Genomic DNA, 17936 nt, shown 5'->3' with positions numbered 1-17936 from the left:
ACATTCACATATTAGGAAAGGAAGACTGCAAAAAAAAACATTAACTCATATTTTCCCCAAGAAGAATGCATTATTTATCAATTCTTGCCAGGAGGGCAGATGTAGCCATTCAGATGCAGCTGCCCTGATGAGACCCAACTCCTTGTGATATTTAGCTCCAATTATGAAAAATAAATGTTGGTAATTTCAGACAACCTAGGTAGATTTAGGAGTATTTTGCCTAGTTTTCAAACTATTTCCTTTAATTTCCTGATTCACTTTTATTAGCAGCCTAAGAGGACAGATGGGGAACAAGGCTAACCAATCTTTCTTGGAAAAGAGAGTTATATCTTTGGCCATATCTACAAATACATATGGTCATGCCACCATCTTAGAAGTGTTATCCATCATGTTTGCTGTTTTCCACTGGATTATCAACCACAGTCATTCTTAAAGTTGGTGTCCTCCATTGACAATAATATAGTGTGAAGAAATTAAATATAAGATTAGGCAATGGCAGGAAATGTTTTCCCAATGTGAATTACTGTGAACCAATTTTATAAAATCAAACAGATAACATTATAATGCTTGTGTATTCATCTAAATTTTTCTTGAATGCTAACATTTATAATGTCTTTATATACTTAGATGGGATTATACCAAGGGAACTACAAATATTTTCCCATGCAAAGCCAAATAAAATCTTCATTTCAACACTTATATAGATAATACCGTTATGTAACTGGAACTCTTCAAAGGTTCATTTCTTCTGTTATTTCATCTTTTTTAAGTCTAAAGTTTTAAACAATAACAAAAAAAAGAATTAACCCAATTTTAATCCTCTATCCTTATTCTCACAAGCTCTCTTTAACCTCAAAAAGAAGAAAACAATTGTATCTATGAAATTACATCAAACAATTCCATGAAAGGACAGTGGTTATATTTTATTCTTATAGTGGCAATATTATTTAAAAGCGTAAACTTAGAATTTCTCTCTCCACAAAAAAGTAGAAAACATAATGGGCAATTAAGGAATTAACACTCAAGCATCAAGAAGAGTTAGAAGCAAATAACCGAGCACATGTGTTTTGGGCAAGGAATCCAGAATTCACAGATACTCCTCAAACAGAAGGCAAATAATATATAGATGTTTAAGAATACTAATTATTAGTGGCCTCTATATCCATCTGTTTCTGGCAAGAATTTGCCACTCTCATGGATAATAATCTGTATGATAAATATGTTCCTTCTATCTCATGAGTAAAACAGTGCATATGTAGTTCAACTAGGTTAAAGCAATTGAAACCCTTTAAATCAGTGATACTGAAATAGGTATCTCTAGTACTCAGGATCCTTACATAATTTACACAAACAGTCCCTGAAAGAGCCAGCATTGAGAAGCTAACATAAAAGCATGGGGAGCTGTAGAGTTGCATGAGGTTTTACATATCCATCAGCTAAAATGGAAATACCAAGCCTAGCATTTGGAGAACTTACATAGATTTGTGAACCTGTTGGGAAGACTCTTATCCATAAACCAGTGAAGAGATTACAAAGAGGCACGACTACATGTTTACAAACAAACTCTCTGATTGCTCTTTCTAGTTAGCGAGAGACCAAGTATATGGTAGTTGAGTCTGGCAGAAAAAGAACAATAGTAGGAATCAAGCTAATGGGTCCTAGCCCTGGACCCAGATAAGCTAATGGGACCCTATGACTTTAGGGAAGTCAAACATTTTCTGCTCCTTGGTCCCTACATATATAAAATGGAGATATTAACAATTTCTTTCCTTGCTTCACAGAGTTGTGAGGATCAAGTGACATATAAATATGGCTGTATTTTGAAAGGCATATAGAATGGCATGGGATTATTCTGGAGCACCTAGTTGCTCCAAACATCAAGAAAGTGAAGCCTAGCTTTCCCCAATGATAATCTAAAAATGAATTTCAAATTCAAAGAACAAGACCAACCCTTTATTTTCTAAGCAATATCACTTAACAAATAATATTATTACTCAATTGGTTCTTTTGGGAAGGTAGTTCTCATATCAGTCTCTGTCTATTGACACACTCACACCAGAAGGCACCTTTGAAATCATAAAGAGTTCTATTAGTGGAAGAGAGATGCCTGAGGCAGATGAGGAATGAAAATTTGGCTTCAGAACTAGCTAACATTTTAACTCCTTCAGGAGGCTTTGTGGAAGGGAAGACAAGTGTATAAGAAATATCCACTCAACAAAAAGACAGGTGACACTAATCTTTCATGATACACGTAAAACCCAGTGGTAAGCTAACACACAAACAATTGATAATGGTTTTTTTTCCCATTGGCTTGTCTATTTTTCCTTTTTTAAAAAATTTTCTACACTTTCCTAGGCATTTTCTTCTGTGCCCAGAGCTATTTTCTAATGACTTGGCATCATGTTGTTATCCATTCTAGGGATAATTTTCTTGGCCAAATTTGTGGCATAGACTAACCAGAACATCAGGGAAACACACCATGGAAAGGGGCTTTAAACTAACCAGAGACACCCAGAAGTATGGAATGGAATGAAACAAAAACAATGTTGTTTCTTTCCTATAAAATTCCCAATAAAGTCAACTAATCCTTCCTTGAAAGTTTCTAGTGACAGAGAACTCATTCAGCTATTTTTCTTCTTTCACCAATGGTTGAACATTCTAATTTGGGGCAATTCTAACTATTAGAATTTTTTAAAAAAGCTATCTCCTTTTAACTTCCACTTTGGGCCCCAGTTCTCTTCTCCAGGGCCAAGAAAGACAAGAAGAATCTTTCTTCCACATATTATGATCTTTAAATATTTTTAGATGGTTTTTGTTTCTCCTCTATCATCAATCTTCTCCAGATTAGCTGAACTTTTTTTTCAAGCCATGCTTTTGTAGCAGTCTCCTTTCGAGTCCCCCATACCATTATAGGTACCCTCCTCTGAAGGTAGTCTAACTTCTCAATCCTTCTTAAAATGTGCTGGCCAAAACTGGACACACAACAGATGTGAATTAGTTAGGAAAGAATATAGAAGAACTTATCATTAATATTATACCATCACATCTTAGGTCTGTAGCAACTTGTGATTCAACAAAATTCCTGCTAATTATGAAGGATTTATGCTTACCAAGGTCAGTGTTAGGCATCACTGAGGAAATAATCTAAGCATGTAACTATTTTTCTTGCCTGCCATCATTGTTTGGGACAATTGACATAAAAGTTCAAGGTATTAGGGCGACAATGAACAAATATCATTTATTTTCTCACCATATCTGTTCCTGAAGAAAATGTAGAGGTACTAAGTATGCCAATTTCCCTCCTAACTATGACTGCCGTTTCTGGTATAGATTTGAAAATTGCATACTAATGAGTTTTCTGTAAACTCTGAGATACACTGTACTTTGTTTAAAAATATCTGAAGATTAAAAATCTTGCAGTTTTAAAAAGCGACATCAAGAATAAATTACTGTTTGAAAGATCATTCTATTATAGGTAAAATATCCTTATGTAATAAGGATACAATTGAACTAGAAAGCTAGTGGGGGGTATTTTTTTTTTGAGCTTACAAAAGGACAATAAAAAGTCTGTCCTATTTATAGGAGTTTTTAGGATAGGGTAGGGTAAGACAGGAATAATTTTTTGTTAACATTATTTCTATTGACATAAAATTGTTAATTCTAAAAATATTAATATTCCTATTTATATCCTGTTGTATCATAGACATTATACACAGTAGAGCAAAGTAAACTGTTTGGTATACAATGAAATTTTTATTATATTGTTCCTTCATTTAACATTTTTTTGCATGTATCAGGCTTAATTTTTAAACATTCAGATAAAGGCCAAAAAGCAATTTGACCTCATCAGATTCTTTCTTAACTTGGTCCCATGGGAAACATTATAGAAAAGTTTTGTTGTAATGTCAAAAATATTCTTGTGACTACATTAAGATTTATACAATATCTTTATGTTATACTTTATATCTTGTTTACAATAAATAATTTCCTTTACTAAAAAAACTATGACTAAAATGGCAAGAATACATTTTTAAAATTCAAAAACTGTGGACTAGATAGAACTAGTATAAATCTTACAAAGAGGTGTTTATTAATTTCAGTGGCTCCCTATCACCTCCAGGATCAAATATAAAATTCCATCTAGTATCCAAAACCTTTTACCGACTGGTTCCTGGCCTCTAACTTTCCAGTCTTCTTATACTTACTCTCCCTCATGTACTCTGAGATTCAATAAAATTGGCCTCCTTACTGTTCCTTGCAAAAGACACTCCATCTCCATATTCCAAACATTTTCACTAGCTGTCTGTCTCCCCTGCCTAGAATATTTCTACCCACCCAGTCTCTGCTTCTTGGCTCCCTTCAAATCCCAGCTAAAATACTATTTTTTATAAGAAGTCTTTGTTGATCCACCTTAATGCTAATGCTTGCCTCTGTTGATTATTTCCAATTAATTCTGTACATGTCTTGTTTGTACATAATTGTTTCCATGTTGTCTCCTTCATTAGACTGTAAGCTTTTTGAGAGCAGGGACTGCCTTTTGCTTTTTTTTTGTATCCCTAGCATTTAGCATTGTGCCTTCCACCTTCCACATAGCAGATATTCAATAAATGCTTATTGACTAACTAAAAGAGAAATTACTGTCAATGAGTCATTTGTAAAAAGGTTTCTCAACCTGGTCCATAGCTGATTGAAACATTTCCATGAGATACTGGGTTTCTTGTGGACTAAATTCCACCCCTAATAAGTTGTTGAAATCAGAGAAAAGGAACAAGAAGGAAGAATGTTACTTTTTCATTCATTAACAGAGTTCTTTTGTAGCCATAATTATTATGGCAGGAAAAGTTCACTTTCATTATTTCAAATAGCTCTTTCCCAGGATCACCCCATGCAACATTAAAAACCACCATTAATTTCCCATTAGTGAGCTTTAATTAAAATGAATATGTATCATTGCTTACAGCAATTGCATCTGTAAGAAATGCATAAATAAATATGAATCTTGACTAGAATACTCCAAATGACAATTTCCAGCCAAATCAGCATTTTGATATCATTTCAAAGAGTTTTTTTTTCCCTGATGGCTTTCAGAATTTTCCCAGTCTCCTAAAATAACTAGAATTTCATGAAATCACTTACAATAAAAAGTTACCAAGCTAGCTAAAATCTATTTTATTGATCAGAGAAAGTAGCATTCTAAAACATGAATAATGACCTCATGTTCTTTGGCCCATTGGGTACTGTTGTGTATTTTTAGTTCAGGGCTTCTGCACAACAGCTTTAAGAGTGAATGGAATTCTTACTCTTTTAAAGAATTAGGCTATTGCAAAATCCTCTAGCTAATGGCATAATCTTAATCAAATAAGTACCATTTTATTTAAATTAGTAAAAATAATGTATTTTCCCAAAGTTTTAGCTTAACCCTTCAAAGAACAGGAAAATATGTAATTTAGGGGAATGTTTCCTCCTATACAGTTGTTTAAGTTTTTCTCTTGTTCTCCTCTACTAGGTAGTATAAAGGAAAGCCAAAGAATTGGGAGATGAGGATTTGTGAAGTGCAAAAGAAGCTAACTGGCCTTTGAGTGTAGTTGTAACAGACTATCTTAATTATCTATAATTATCAGCCACATCTTATGGAAAATGTTAAGGTGGGACAGCAGGTTACTTCATTTCACTGATTTTCCTGAAAATGTGGGAGCAACATAAGAAATTAAGTCCACCAACAGCTTTACCTCCCAAAAGATCATAAATTCTTTTGGCATGCTCTGAGACATCCAAGAAAAAGATTATATGAATGTTTAGCAAGAGGACTAAACTATCAGCATTGCCATTCCTACAAGATAAGCTATATACTACGCAGCTGTGGCACGATATGACAGTTATAGCTTTTCATCCCCACTTCCACCTCCCCCTCTATAAGAGTTGGGAGATGGTGTAACATTGATATGTAAAAGCCTTTCACTTTTCCTTCTTATTCATTAGGAGAAACCATGTCCCTTTTCATTTGGAAAAGTTTAAGTACAATAATCAAAAGAACTACTGAAGTTCACAAAGCTTTGCAAAAGATTCTCTATAGAAAGCTGCCTTCTAAGAATAATAATTCTATTTAATTTCATTATGTTGTAAAGTGCTTGAATCATTACTATACATCTAAAAATAAAATCTGATGCAGAATACTACTGAAGAAAAGTAGTTTGCAAAAATTGTCTAAATTTCACAAAAAGTTGTTAAAATCCAAACTTTTGAAATATCTGCTATTGTAGTGTTAGTTATCACTAAATGCTTGCATTACTCATTCAAAGGTAAATACCATAGGTGATGCTTCATGTTGAACTTGGGGCTACATAAACATGAAAAATAATTCAAAGAAATAAATCACTGCAACATTAAATCCATTGGAAATAGGACTTTCACATTTAAGAATGATATTTTAAAATATTATGAGGCATTCAAACTGTGAGGGTATCAAAATTCAAGTTCTCTTATGTTACTGTGTGGCCTAAATACTTTTTAAAATAAAACTCTGGGATTTCTGGAAAGAAGTAATTCTTAACCATTTTATACCAGTCTCTACAGAAGCCCTTTCACCCTAGGAAACCTAGTAGAGGGCCAGAGTGATCACTTTCTTAATTACAAGCAGTGGTGTTCAGTGAAAGGATTCAGAAAACTCAGATAACTCCTTAGCTCCACAGAGTCTAAAAGTTACTTCCACATGGTCTTTCTCTATTCATTTACCATATTTGAAGTTCTTATTCCAAAAGACGTCACAAGGAATGAGAGTTTTAACAGAATATTGGTGCAGTGAAGTACAGAACCATGTCTCCTCCCTAGATGTAGTTTCTAAGACGTTTCCTATTTTTACTCACGGCACAGTTACAAAGACCTATACTATCCATTCAGTAAGAAGATTTGAGAAATTTCGGAGTACTAACATCTTTATTCACATGCTTTCATATATATGGAATTCAACACATTGGGAAATGTTGCTCTTAAAGGCTTCTAAAGAACTTTAAAAAAGAAAATCACCCAAAATAATCACTTTGCATACTATATCCAAATCTGTGAAATAACTGGACTCTTTCACCTAACAAGTTCAGGGTTAGTATTTCCATTTAAAAATTTAAGCGATCAATAAGTAAGAAGATTGCTATTTAGTCTGTTTCATGTTAACAGAGTAAAACCACCAAGTAGGTGCCAAAGAGCATTACCACTTATACAGGCACTGCCTCTCTCTTCATGGGTTTTTAATCAGTTTAGAAATCAAGTGTGATGACAGAGAACCTGATGAACTAAAGAAGTGATCCTGAATCCACATAACATACACTTTTATGGTAGTCATTTACATCAACCTAGGGAAAAGGGGGGTATCACACTAAGAGCTCAACATCCACATGCAAAGACCGAACTAACTGCATCTGCCAGGCACTTTCCTTTCGAATCTAGTGTTATCACAGGAAGAATGCTGAAAACCTGAGCGCTTCTGATGGATGATCAATCACATCTAACTAGAAATAGAAATTTTCTGGAAGAACAAAAGGAATACAACTGCCCATGCAGCACTCCCAAATCTAACAAGTTCTACATTAAAAATATATTTAAAAGCTTCTCAGTGGAGCCCCTCCCACTCACCAAAGCATTATCAATTAAAAAAAAAGGTGGAGGAGACTGTAGCAAGTGAAAAAGCTAGAAGAGGAGAGTGAGGAAGGGTGGGGTAATCAATACCACTTTTCCCCTTCTCTATTCTTTTCCCAAGGTAATAGCTTCAAATTAAAAAAAAAAATCGTCAGACTCTGCAAGTGTCCGAAGTACCTAAGAAAGTGCGACTTAGACAATATCACCACAAACTATAACAGTGCAAAACCGAAAGTGGGTGGTCGTATAATATTGGAAGCAAGCCTCTCTCTTTCCCTCCACCCCTGATACAGTACCTCCAGATTTGCCCGAGCTGCAAGATGTGGATGAGTGACTGCAGGAGCCAGATGCAGAATGAACAGGACGCAGACCTGTTCTTGCCGCTGGCCCGGGTGGCACTGCTGCTGTTGCTGCTGTTGGTGGTGGTATAGCTCTTGCTGGCATTTGAAGCTTGCCTTTGCGGTGTTGAAGGACGAGCATCTCCTTCTCCGACTGCAGACCCACCGCTGACCACCGTCTTGCAGTCGGCTGCAGGCTGTGGGCAACTAGAGGAAGAGGAACCAGTGGCTGCTGCCGCCGCCGCCGAGGTGCTCGTGGAGCTGTCCTCGGTACTGAAATCGTGCACGAACCAGCGGAAGCTGAACACCTGCACAGAGAGGGAACCCAGCACCACGAAGAAGAGAGTGAGTCCAAACCACCAGCGCTGGCCCCTCAGATAGTAGTCCACTGCCAGCCAGATGTCTGTACCCACATCCGCGAAGTACACAGCCACAGCGGCCAGTATCCAGAGGCAGTCCCACAGCGAGTAGCGTTGCTGCTCCCTGCCTAGACGCAGGCACAACGAGGAGGAGCCCCCCCCACCGCCGCCGCCAGAGACCCCCGAGCCGCCGCCCGAACTACTGCTGCCGCCGCCGCAGCAACAGCACCGGGAGCAGCCACCACCACCACCTTCCGTACAGCAGCCACCCCCGGCCGCCTCCTCGTCCTCAGCTCCAGACCCCGACGGCAAACCCGGAGCCAATCCCTGCACCGAGCCCGAGTGGTCCGAATTCTGCAGCGGGGTGAACGCCACGTCGCTGCTCTTCTTCATTTTCAGCCTCCCGTCTGACTTAGCGGCCATGATGCCTTAAAACCAGAGAAAAACCCTCCTTTATCTGACACCTTTTCCCCCTGCTGTCTCCTCCTCCAGCCACCTCCTTTTTCTCTCTTCTCTTTCCCCTCCTTCCTTCCCCTCCCTTTCCTTCTTTACTCCCTCCCTCCGCCTTTTCCTCTGCTACTGCTGCTGCTGCTGCTACTCCACTCCCTGATTTCCTAGCTGACTGGCTGGCTGGGTAGGTAGGATCTGGGCTGGGGCTAGCAGCTCCCCTTCCGCCAGCTGGAGCGCCGCCTGGCTGCCTACAGCAAGCCAACCTTCCTATTCCTCCCTTTCCAGTCCCCTTCTTCTTTTTCTTCTTCTTCTCCCTCTTTTCCCGGTTGCCGCTGCTGTCCGAGCCGCCGCCGCCGCCAGCAGCAGCAGCAGCCGCGGCGGCGGTCCTCGGACCTGTACATTCCTCCCCTCTCCCTCCCTCCCTCTTTCTCTCCTCCACCAGCTGACTCCGAGTGAGAGGATGACCTCATCCCTTCTCTCCCAGCTGCTGCCGCTCCCAGCCCTGTACGAAAGGGGGAGGGGGAAGGAGGGCCCCCCGGAGCTGAAGGAGGAGGAGGAAAAAAGGGTGGAGAAGTGGGACCTTCCTTATCCCAGAGAGGCCAAGGTGTGTAGGGCCAACACTATCTATTCCCTCTTGTTTGTAGAGGATTTTGGAAGAGGTTGGTAGATTTGCTAGAAACAGGGGAAGGGGAGAAGAAAGAGGTGAAGGGAGGGGTCCCCTGCATCAAACCCGAGAGAGGAAAAGAGGGTTGTGGAAGAGCAGCTTGTGCATTTGTGGGCGAGGGAGAAAAGTCCTCTCTCTTTTGTATTCATCACTGGGCTCTTGGTACCTGGAAAAGGGGGTTCCAGGTAGCATTTTGAATCATACAAGGTATGGGAGAGAGATTTTGACCTGGTGGAGTATAGTGGAGGATCTCTAGTCGCGAGCAGGTCACTGTGTTTCTGTACTGTGTGTTAGAGTGCGTGCGTGCGAATGTATGTATATGTATGTATGTGTGTTCAGTCCCTGAGGTGAGCAGGTGGATAAGGACCTTTCGCGTTGCCGGTAATCGTTGCTCTTGCATAAGGCAAAACCCGAGAGGCTGGACAGAATCAGAAGTAGGGGAGGGGAGGAGCAGGGCGGGACAGGGTCCCCGGGAAGGGGATCTTGGGGATGGAAAGCGAGCTATTCCTCTGAGGGCAGGGGAATTACTTGCTGTCAGAGGTTTTTTCAAGAACAGAGGAGAACTGGTGTCAGGGGTTAAATGCCGACTTTGGTTTCTGGGTGTTTAGTAGGAAAGAAGAGGTGGAGGTCCGAGAGCAGAGGGCTTGAAAGAGGGCATGATCGACCTTAGTACACTACCCCTTCTCTTCTAGGCTGAAGCCACCTGACTAAAGCACTGTGCCCCAGTGGCTATTTCATGCCTCTGACTACCGCTGCCCTGCCCGGTAACTGCTCTGGGTGGCTGGCCCGAGCGACAGGGTTTTCCACTTTGTCTCAGCAGGTGGTGAAGCTCTTGCAGGTCTGTCAGCTAGTAGATGATCTGACTGCTAGGACCCGGGCAGGACTCTGAGACAGCAGGAGGGCTTCCCTTAGACCAGAACATCTGGAAGTGGCTAAATTGAAAGAGCTTCAACCACCTTCTCCACCCATTCAATTTTTTTTCTCTTAAAGAGACAGAAGCTTTGGAATAAGTAAATGTTCCTGTCACTTCAAAAAGGACTTAGCCCTGGATCAACTTAACTCACTATCACAGGAAAAGAAGAAGAATGATAATAACTCTAGAGTTTGAAAATATTCTAAAAGGTCCAGGAAAGAAATGTGCTGTACCATCACCTTTCCCAAAAGTAAACTTAGTTATAAGTCTGCATCATTCAACTTTTGCAAGTGTAAAAGCCAGGGAGTGTAATTCTTATTGCCACGCAGTGACTCAGATTATAAAGAGCAGAAATGGAAGTGAGGCGACACGATTTTCAAGTGAGAGCATCAATTATATTCATTTACTTGCAGAGGAAAAAATGACATTTTCCCTGTAACTAGTTTCCCACCAACTTTTTCATTAGTCATCAAAGCTGTCCCAAGTGGTACTGGAAATGGTAGAGTTAATTTGTGACTTGAATGGGAGGATCATTTAGGTCCTTAGGAATGACCATTTTTCTCTGCTTATAGAAAGAGCCACCTAAACCACATTGTGCCAAAGATGTATCAGCTTGCTTGGATAGTTGGAATGGAATCAGTTCCACTCACTGAACACAAACTGTCATTCACTCTCAGGCTGACATGCTCACGACCTTGCTTTTTAACCTTCCTCTAATTCTTTGCCTATTCTTCTTTTTAATGGAACTGTTTGCAGAAAGATCTGAGCCTATATTCCACACAGATACAAAGCCAAACTAAATGAATATGCCCAATATAATACGAGCAAAAGAACCCAATGATGAACATTGTGAGCAAAGAACAACTCTGAAGGAAGCTAAATATTAACCACTTGATAATGTCAGACAAAAAATAAACATTTAACTTCACCCTTGATATTGAACCCTAATCATACAGCAAAGTCCTTTGATGGAAAGCACCCACTGGGGAAAAAATTCCACTTCTTCCCCTCACCTCCCCCATCAAGTTCAAATCTAAAGAGTCTTGCTCAGATTGTTCCTACTGGGCTTAACTACTGCAAAGGCACTTAGGGAAAGAAATTATCTCTTAGGTTACTGACTCCCAGGTGACAAAGTATATTCTAAAACAAAGCAAATCACCTGTATTGTGCTAGGTGCAAATAGGAATCCACAATAGGCTATTGAGAAGGGCCCAGGGCTTCTTTTGGAAGAACATTTGGTTCTAAATGGGGTTCTCAAATACTTATACCATACACATGTAGGAACTTCACTTCTTTGTCAGAACCTTAATTCATGTAGCCCAGTTTTCTCTTGCCAGCACTGGTTCCAAGGGATGCCCCATGGGATGGCATGCTTTTTATTCCTGATTTCAGTGTTAAAGGTAAGGTATGTTTCAGCTTCTCTTAGCATCATTTGATAGATATTATTCATAAATTTGTTTGAATCACTTAAAACCCATTTCTTCTGTCTGTTCAACTTTTGGAGGGCAATTATTTCCATAAATGGATTGATCACTTCATAGGAATTGTATTTTTCCACCCTTGGTAATTAGCTTATAGGTATAAGATGAAAAGGATATAATGAGAAGAAATCTCAGTCTTATGACTTCATAAAAGAAGTTCAGTATGGGACTGAAGGCCAGAGAAAATGACTTGAGAGTAGTTCACAACAAATAATAACCCTGGGAAGCAGATTTTAGAGGCGTAGTGACAACACAAACCTGTCTCAGGCCAGAAGCTGGAGTAACTTACTTTAACATCTAACCAAGCATGTGCTGAAACCAGCTTATTATACTGGTCCAATTGTTAAATTTTCAATGTGAGCATTTTCACCTTAGAAATTGGCAAATACTACAAATCAGGACTTTAATTATTCTTTTGTTGTCTAGATTTTAAAAAGTGATGGAGAAAATGTTGATGTGGATTGAGCTTAAAAGTGTATTAAGCATGCTTCCCCCCCACCCCAAACCCGCCATAGACTGGTCCTTAAACATTTACACCTCTGCCTCCAACACAGGTGAAGGAAAGGAGTATTGGTAAGTGTCCCATAAACTGTGCTGGTCAAAATAATCTGTGATGGAGTTTAGGATAAATAATCTTTCCTCTACAAACTTGTACATTTCTATACTTTCCTATTTTGTTTTCTTTCCCCTTTGTTGTTGTTTTTTTTTTAAGCTACATTTTCCTAGATAACATGTATGTCATTCACCAATATTACTACTGAATCACAAAAAAATCCAGGGAGTATATTCCAGTTTCCCATTTTTATTTCTATCAAACAAACCATAAAACCTAGCATTCTTTACCAAAAAAGGTAAAAAACTCCATGAAGTAATGCCTAACTTGTGCTTACTCAGCACTCTCTCCCCTACCTCCTCACAACAAAACTGCACAAGTGGACCTAACCTAGGGGTTTACAATAGAATGAAACCCCACACCTTAATCCCACCCCCTTCAGTGCTTTGGAAATCCAAACTCCAAACTGCAGAAATTTGCTGAGGCTCTGATAGCCAGCACCACAAAAGCATTCTGTATTGCAACAGAGCTCTGCAGGAGAACTATGGAACAGAGGGAATGGGGCAGGACATATACCTGAGCTTGTAATAGAGCTCAACTATATGCCACTGAGATCCAAACTCTGAACTACAGCATGGCAGCATTCTCTACTGCTGAGCTAGAGAACTGAGGAACAGAGAAAATGAGATAGGATACCGTGTGTGGGGAGCTATAAGGCAACCCAATAAGGCTGAGGGAAAGAACCCAGCATCCAGCTGGGTCAATTCTATTCCCTCACCCCAAAAGTCTGGGCAGAGACCAAGGCTGGTGAATCATGAGTTGCCTTGTGTGGAAAATGGTTGAGATTCTTTGAGATCTCCACCCCAGAGAAACAACAAGGAGAGCAGAGGAAGTCAGAAAGTAAGCAAGAGGGGAAAACCAGACAGAAAATACCAAAAATTTTAGGAGGAAGAAAATTCAAAGACCTTGAAGATAAACAGATACACCAACAGGGAAGAAACTAATAACAGAAGGTAATATGACCTCCAGATCTGGTAAACTAGTTCAGACATCTAGAAATAGATATTGCAAACAAAGGAACATAATTCAGCACCAGATAAAGCTCCTGTGGATTTTGAGGAGATCATTAAACCAAAAGGCACTATTCCTGAATGGTTTAAAAAAAATAAATGAGATCTGTTAGAGCAGAAACTATGGCCTAAAAAGAAGAAATATTTGGCAAAATAAAAAACAATCTATGGTGGCAAATCTCAACAGAGAAACAACAGAGAACACATGATTGAGAAAGCAAATACAAAGAGATGAAGGCCAATCTAGAAGAAGAGAAGCAAAAAACAATAACTTTTTAAAAAAAACATACACTCCCTACAAGAAAAACATTGATCTCAAAGACAGGACATGTAGAGATATCTTAAGAAGGATAGGTCTCCCAAAAGAACACAACAAATCTAAAAATCCTGAAACAAGAATGAAAGAAATAATACAAGGAAATTGCTCAGAATTTCTGAACACAGAAAACATTGTCAATAAAATAATCCATAGATTTGTCCCCCATCCCCATCCCCCACCCCCACACCCAAAAAGGTTGAACATTCTAAGACACATAGTGGTTAAATTTAACAATTTCATGGAGAAACAATGAATTCTCTAAGCAACTAGGAGAAAGACCTTCAAAAGGAAAGGAAATTCAAATACCACAAGACTATTCTTCACCCACCAAAAAATTCAGGAGACATGTTCCAAGAACAATGGAGCTCAAAATTCAGCCCAAGAGGACCTACCCTGCAAATCTGAGCATAACCATAAATGAAGAAAGATAGATGTTCAATAATAAATAAACATTCAAAGTGTTCTTAGAAAGAAAACAAGACAGGAAGAGAATGTTTGCTTCTCAAAAACCCACACAACAGAAATTGAAGATAAGGAATAAATGCATCAGCCAAGGTCAGCAGCAGCAGGAGTGGTAGCAAAGAAACCATTAAGAGACTTCTTAGATTGAGGCAAACTATTTGCTCTCCTTTTTTCATTCCTTTTTGGTTTTGTTTCTTCTTTCTCATGATTCATTCCATTGGTTAGAATCCTTCTTTACAACTGGACTATTATGTAAATAAGTTTAATATGAAGGTATATATAGAACCTACATTGGATTACATGCTGTCTTGTGGGGGGAGGAGAGGGAAGGACAGAAAATTTGAAATGCAAAAACTTGTGGAACTGAGTGTTGTAAACTAAAAATAAAAAATAAATTTATTTTAAAAAAGAGACACAAGGAAACAGGGATGAAGACTGAAGACAGGTGGAGGTAATGATGGAGAGTTAGGCCTAGACCATCATGGACTGATCCTCTCCATACCCAGCTAATACTTGAATCAATGTTTTGTTTTTCATGAGTCTAAATTACAAAATATAAGGGAAGGTGCTTAGAGGTGGGGGAAATAGGATAGAGGAGAGGGTGTGCTGTATCCTGGTCAACTTAAGGGCTAGTAATTAGGGAAAAGTGACTCCTGTGGTCTCTTAGGAAAAAGCTTTCAGGACAGAAGACAAAAGAGAATGAAGAGTAGTTGAAAAGGGGAGGGAGGAAAGGGAGGTCTTGTTTTAGCGATGGAGGGGAGTACCACTGATAAATGCTCTTGTGGTTGAAGAGAAATGTTCTGTGAAAGGATATGGGAACTTTGCACTGTGTATTGTCTAGGGGATTTGGTATGTGGAAAGACCAGTTATCCTACCCCAGGAGAACAGGAATCAGAGCTCCTGCGGGGAAACTTGGTGGATGAGGGAGATGACATGGGTGAGGGCGTGTATTTTGAAGCAAATGGGGAAGGATTGGTGAACAAAGGGCAAAGGAAAAGTAGTGGACTGCAAAATTGGGGAATCAGTCCTGCCATAGGGCTGTGTCCTCTCTATCACCCTGCAGGAATCAGTATATTTCTAGTCGTGTTTGTCCTTCATTTTTTTTTTTTTGCTTTTTGGTAGGGCAATTGGGATTAAGTGACTTGCCCAAGGTCACATAGCTAGTACATGTGTCAAGTGTCTGAGGCTGGATTTGAACTCAGGTCCTTCTGACTCCAGGGCCAGTGCTCTACTCACTGCGCCACCTAGCTGCCCTTGTCCTTCATTTTTGAAGAGGACCATGACATCAGGGAAATGATAACATGACGTGCAGTTGACTCTAATTTGAGTGAGGGAGGGTGAAAAAAGTGAGACAAAAAATAAAAGCAGAATCTGAGGGCAAGCTCTCCAGGGCAATGACAGAAACTGCTTAGAGCCCCAGAATGGACACCTTCAAAGTTTTGGTTCTGCAAGGAATGTAGAGAATAGAGAGGGACTAGATCAGCAGTGGGGGGGCTGGTAGCCTTGAGGCCACATGTGGCCCTCTAGGTCCCCAAGTGTGGTCCTTTGACTGAATCCACACTTCATAGAACAAATCCCCTTATCCTTAATAAAAGGATTTATTCTGTGAAGTTTAGATTTGGTCAAAGGGCTGCACTTGAGAACTTAAAGGGCCACACGTGGCCTTGAGGTCACAGGTTCCCCACATCTGCACTAGATGAATATAAGGACCATGAATTAGAGGATGAAGGTCTAGAGCAGATAAAAAGGGAAAATCAATAGTGAAAAGAGTAAAGGAAATCCTCTCTGGAAAGGGGGGGTAAAAAATGAAATTTAATAAAAATAAAGTTAAAGGAAAGGAGAAAAAACAAAAAGGGGGAGCAGTATAAATAACCAGATAAAAACAGGAAAGAAAAAGGAACTAATTTGTAAAATTCCAAAGGCAAATGGGTAATAAATGTGAGAGAAGCTCCTATTAACAAATGGTTAAAATATATAAGTAGGCAGTTTTCACAAGAAGAAATCCAATCTATCAAAAGCCATATAAATGCTCTAAACTGCTAACAATTAGGGAGACACAACTTAAAACAACACTGAAATACATATTAAAACAAGCATCTCACACCCATTAGATTGGCTAATATGACTAAAAAGGAAAATTACAAATGCTGAAGGGGTTATGGGAAAACCGGTACACTAATGCATTGTTGGTGGAACTGTGAACTTGTCCAACCATGCTGGAAACCCATTCGGAATTAAACCCCAAAAGTTATTAAGCTGTGCATATCCTTTGACCCAGAAATACTATTTTTAGGTCTATACCCAAAAGAGATCAAGAAAGAGTAAGGTATCTTTCTTTGTGGTGACAAAGGATTAGAAATTGAGGGGATGCCTGTCAATTGAGGAATGGCTGAACAAGTTATTATATATGAACGTGTTCAAATAATTTTGTGCTATAGGAAATTATGAAAGGGAGGGTTTCAGAAAAGCCTGGGAACACTTGTGTGAACTGATGGAAAATGAAGTGCCTAGAACCGGGAGAACAATTTATACAAAAACAGTAATACTATGCAGATAAACAACTTTGAATTTAACAACTTTAATCAACACAATGAAAGATCAACCATAATTTCAAAAGGCTTTTGAAGAAACATGTTATCCAGTCCCAAATATAAAATGGGGGAACTCAGAGAGCAAACTGAAGTACATTTTTTTTCTCCTTGTTTCTTTTAGGGGGAATGAGAGACATGACTAATGCAGAAATTTGTTTTGTGTGACTATATATATTTCTAATGGGTTTTGTTTTTATTTTTGTTGATCTTTCTAATGGGTAAAGGAGGAATGAAGGAGAGATTTGGACCTGAAAATAAAATAAAATTGCATATTAACAAATATATGGGAGGGGGACATGGGGAATAGATCCCCTTAAAAATTAAGCTAAAGAAACTAAAGAGACATTGTACTGTGTTTACAGCAAAAGAAGAGAAAAATCATAAACTTGGGGAAAAACAATATCAGACACAAATGAAGGAAAATGAAAAGCTAAATCTCATAACTTTAAATATGAATGGATTAAACAATCCAATCAAAGGGGAAAGATTGATAGATTTCATAAGAATACAAAATCCCAAGATCTGTTGCTTACAAGAAACACATATAAAAACCAAAGACCTACGCAAAGTAAAACTAAAGGAATGGAGGGAAATGCTGTGCACAAAAAAAGAAGTTCCAATCATGCTATCTGACAAAGCAAAAACATTCAAAAAGCAAAAAGTGATTAAACAAGAAAACTACATTATGCTGAAAGGAACCATAGACAATAAACTGATATATGCATTAAATTTATATGTTCCAAATGCCTTGGCATCCAAATTAATAGAGGAAACATTAACTAAGCTCCAATAATTCATAGACAGTAACATAATAGCGACAGGAGATTTCAATATTTTTCTCTCAATTGTGGATAAGCCTAACAAGAAAGATAAACAAAAGGGAAAATATAGAACTGAACAAATTGCTAGAGAAACTAGAGCTAAAAGACTTATAGCACCTTCCAAATGGTACTGCAAAAGAATATATGTATTTTTCAACATGACATGCAACTTTTGTGAAAATTAAATTGGATTAAGGCATGATATGGTGAACAAAGGTAAAAATGCAGAAATAGCAAATACATCCTTTATATCCTAAAATATAATAAAAAGTCATTTTTGGTTCAG

At 38.8% G+C, this 17936-nt stretch overlaps 1 protein-coding gene across 1 annotated transcript in view; it reads right to left on the bottom strand.

Moving 5' to 3' along the window:
• XKR4 (XK related 4) overlaps window positions 1-8756 on the bottom strand; it is a 477727-nt gene extending 468971 nt beyond the window's left edge. The window contains exon 1 of the mRNA XM_036742362.1: window positions 7926-8756. Within this exon, the coding sequence (XP_036598257.1) occupies window positions 7926-8749 (824 nt within the window). The 5' untranslated portion in view covers window positions 8750-8756. The remainder of the gene's footprint in view (window positions 1-7925) is intronic.
• Between the last annotated feature and the right edge of the window lie 9180 nt (window positions 8757-17936).

This window comes from Trichosurus vulpecula, chromosome 1, assembly GCF_011100635.1.
Source record: "Trichosurus vulpecula isolate mTriVul1 chromosome 1, mTriVul1.pri, whole genome shotgun sequence".
NCBI lineage: Eukaryota > Metazoa > Chordata > Mammalia > Diprotodontia > Phalangeridae > Trichosurus > Trichosurus vulpecula.
Note: the sequence above shows the minus strand (reverse complement) of the source record. Positions and strands in the feature narration are given on the sequence as shown.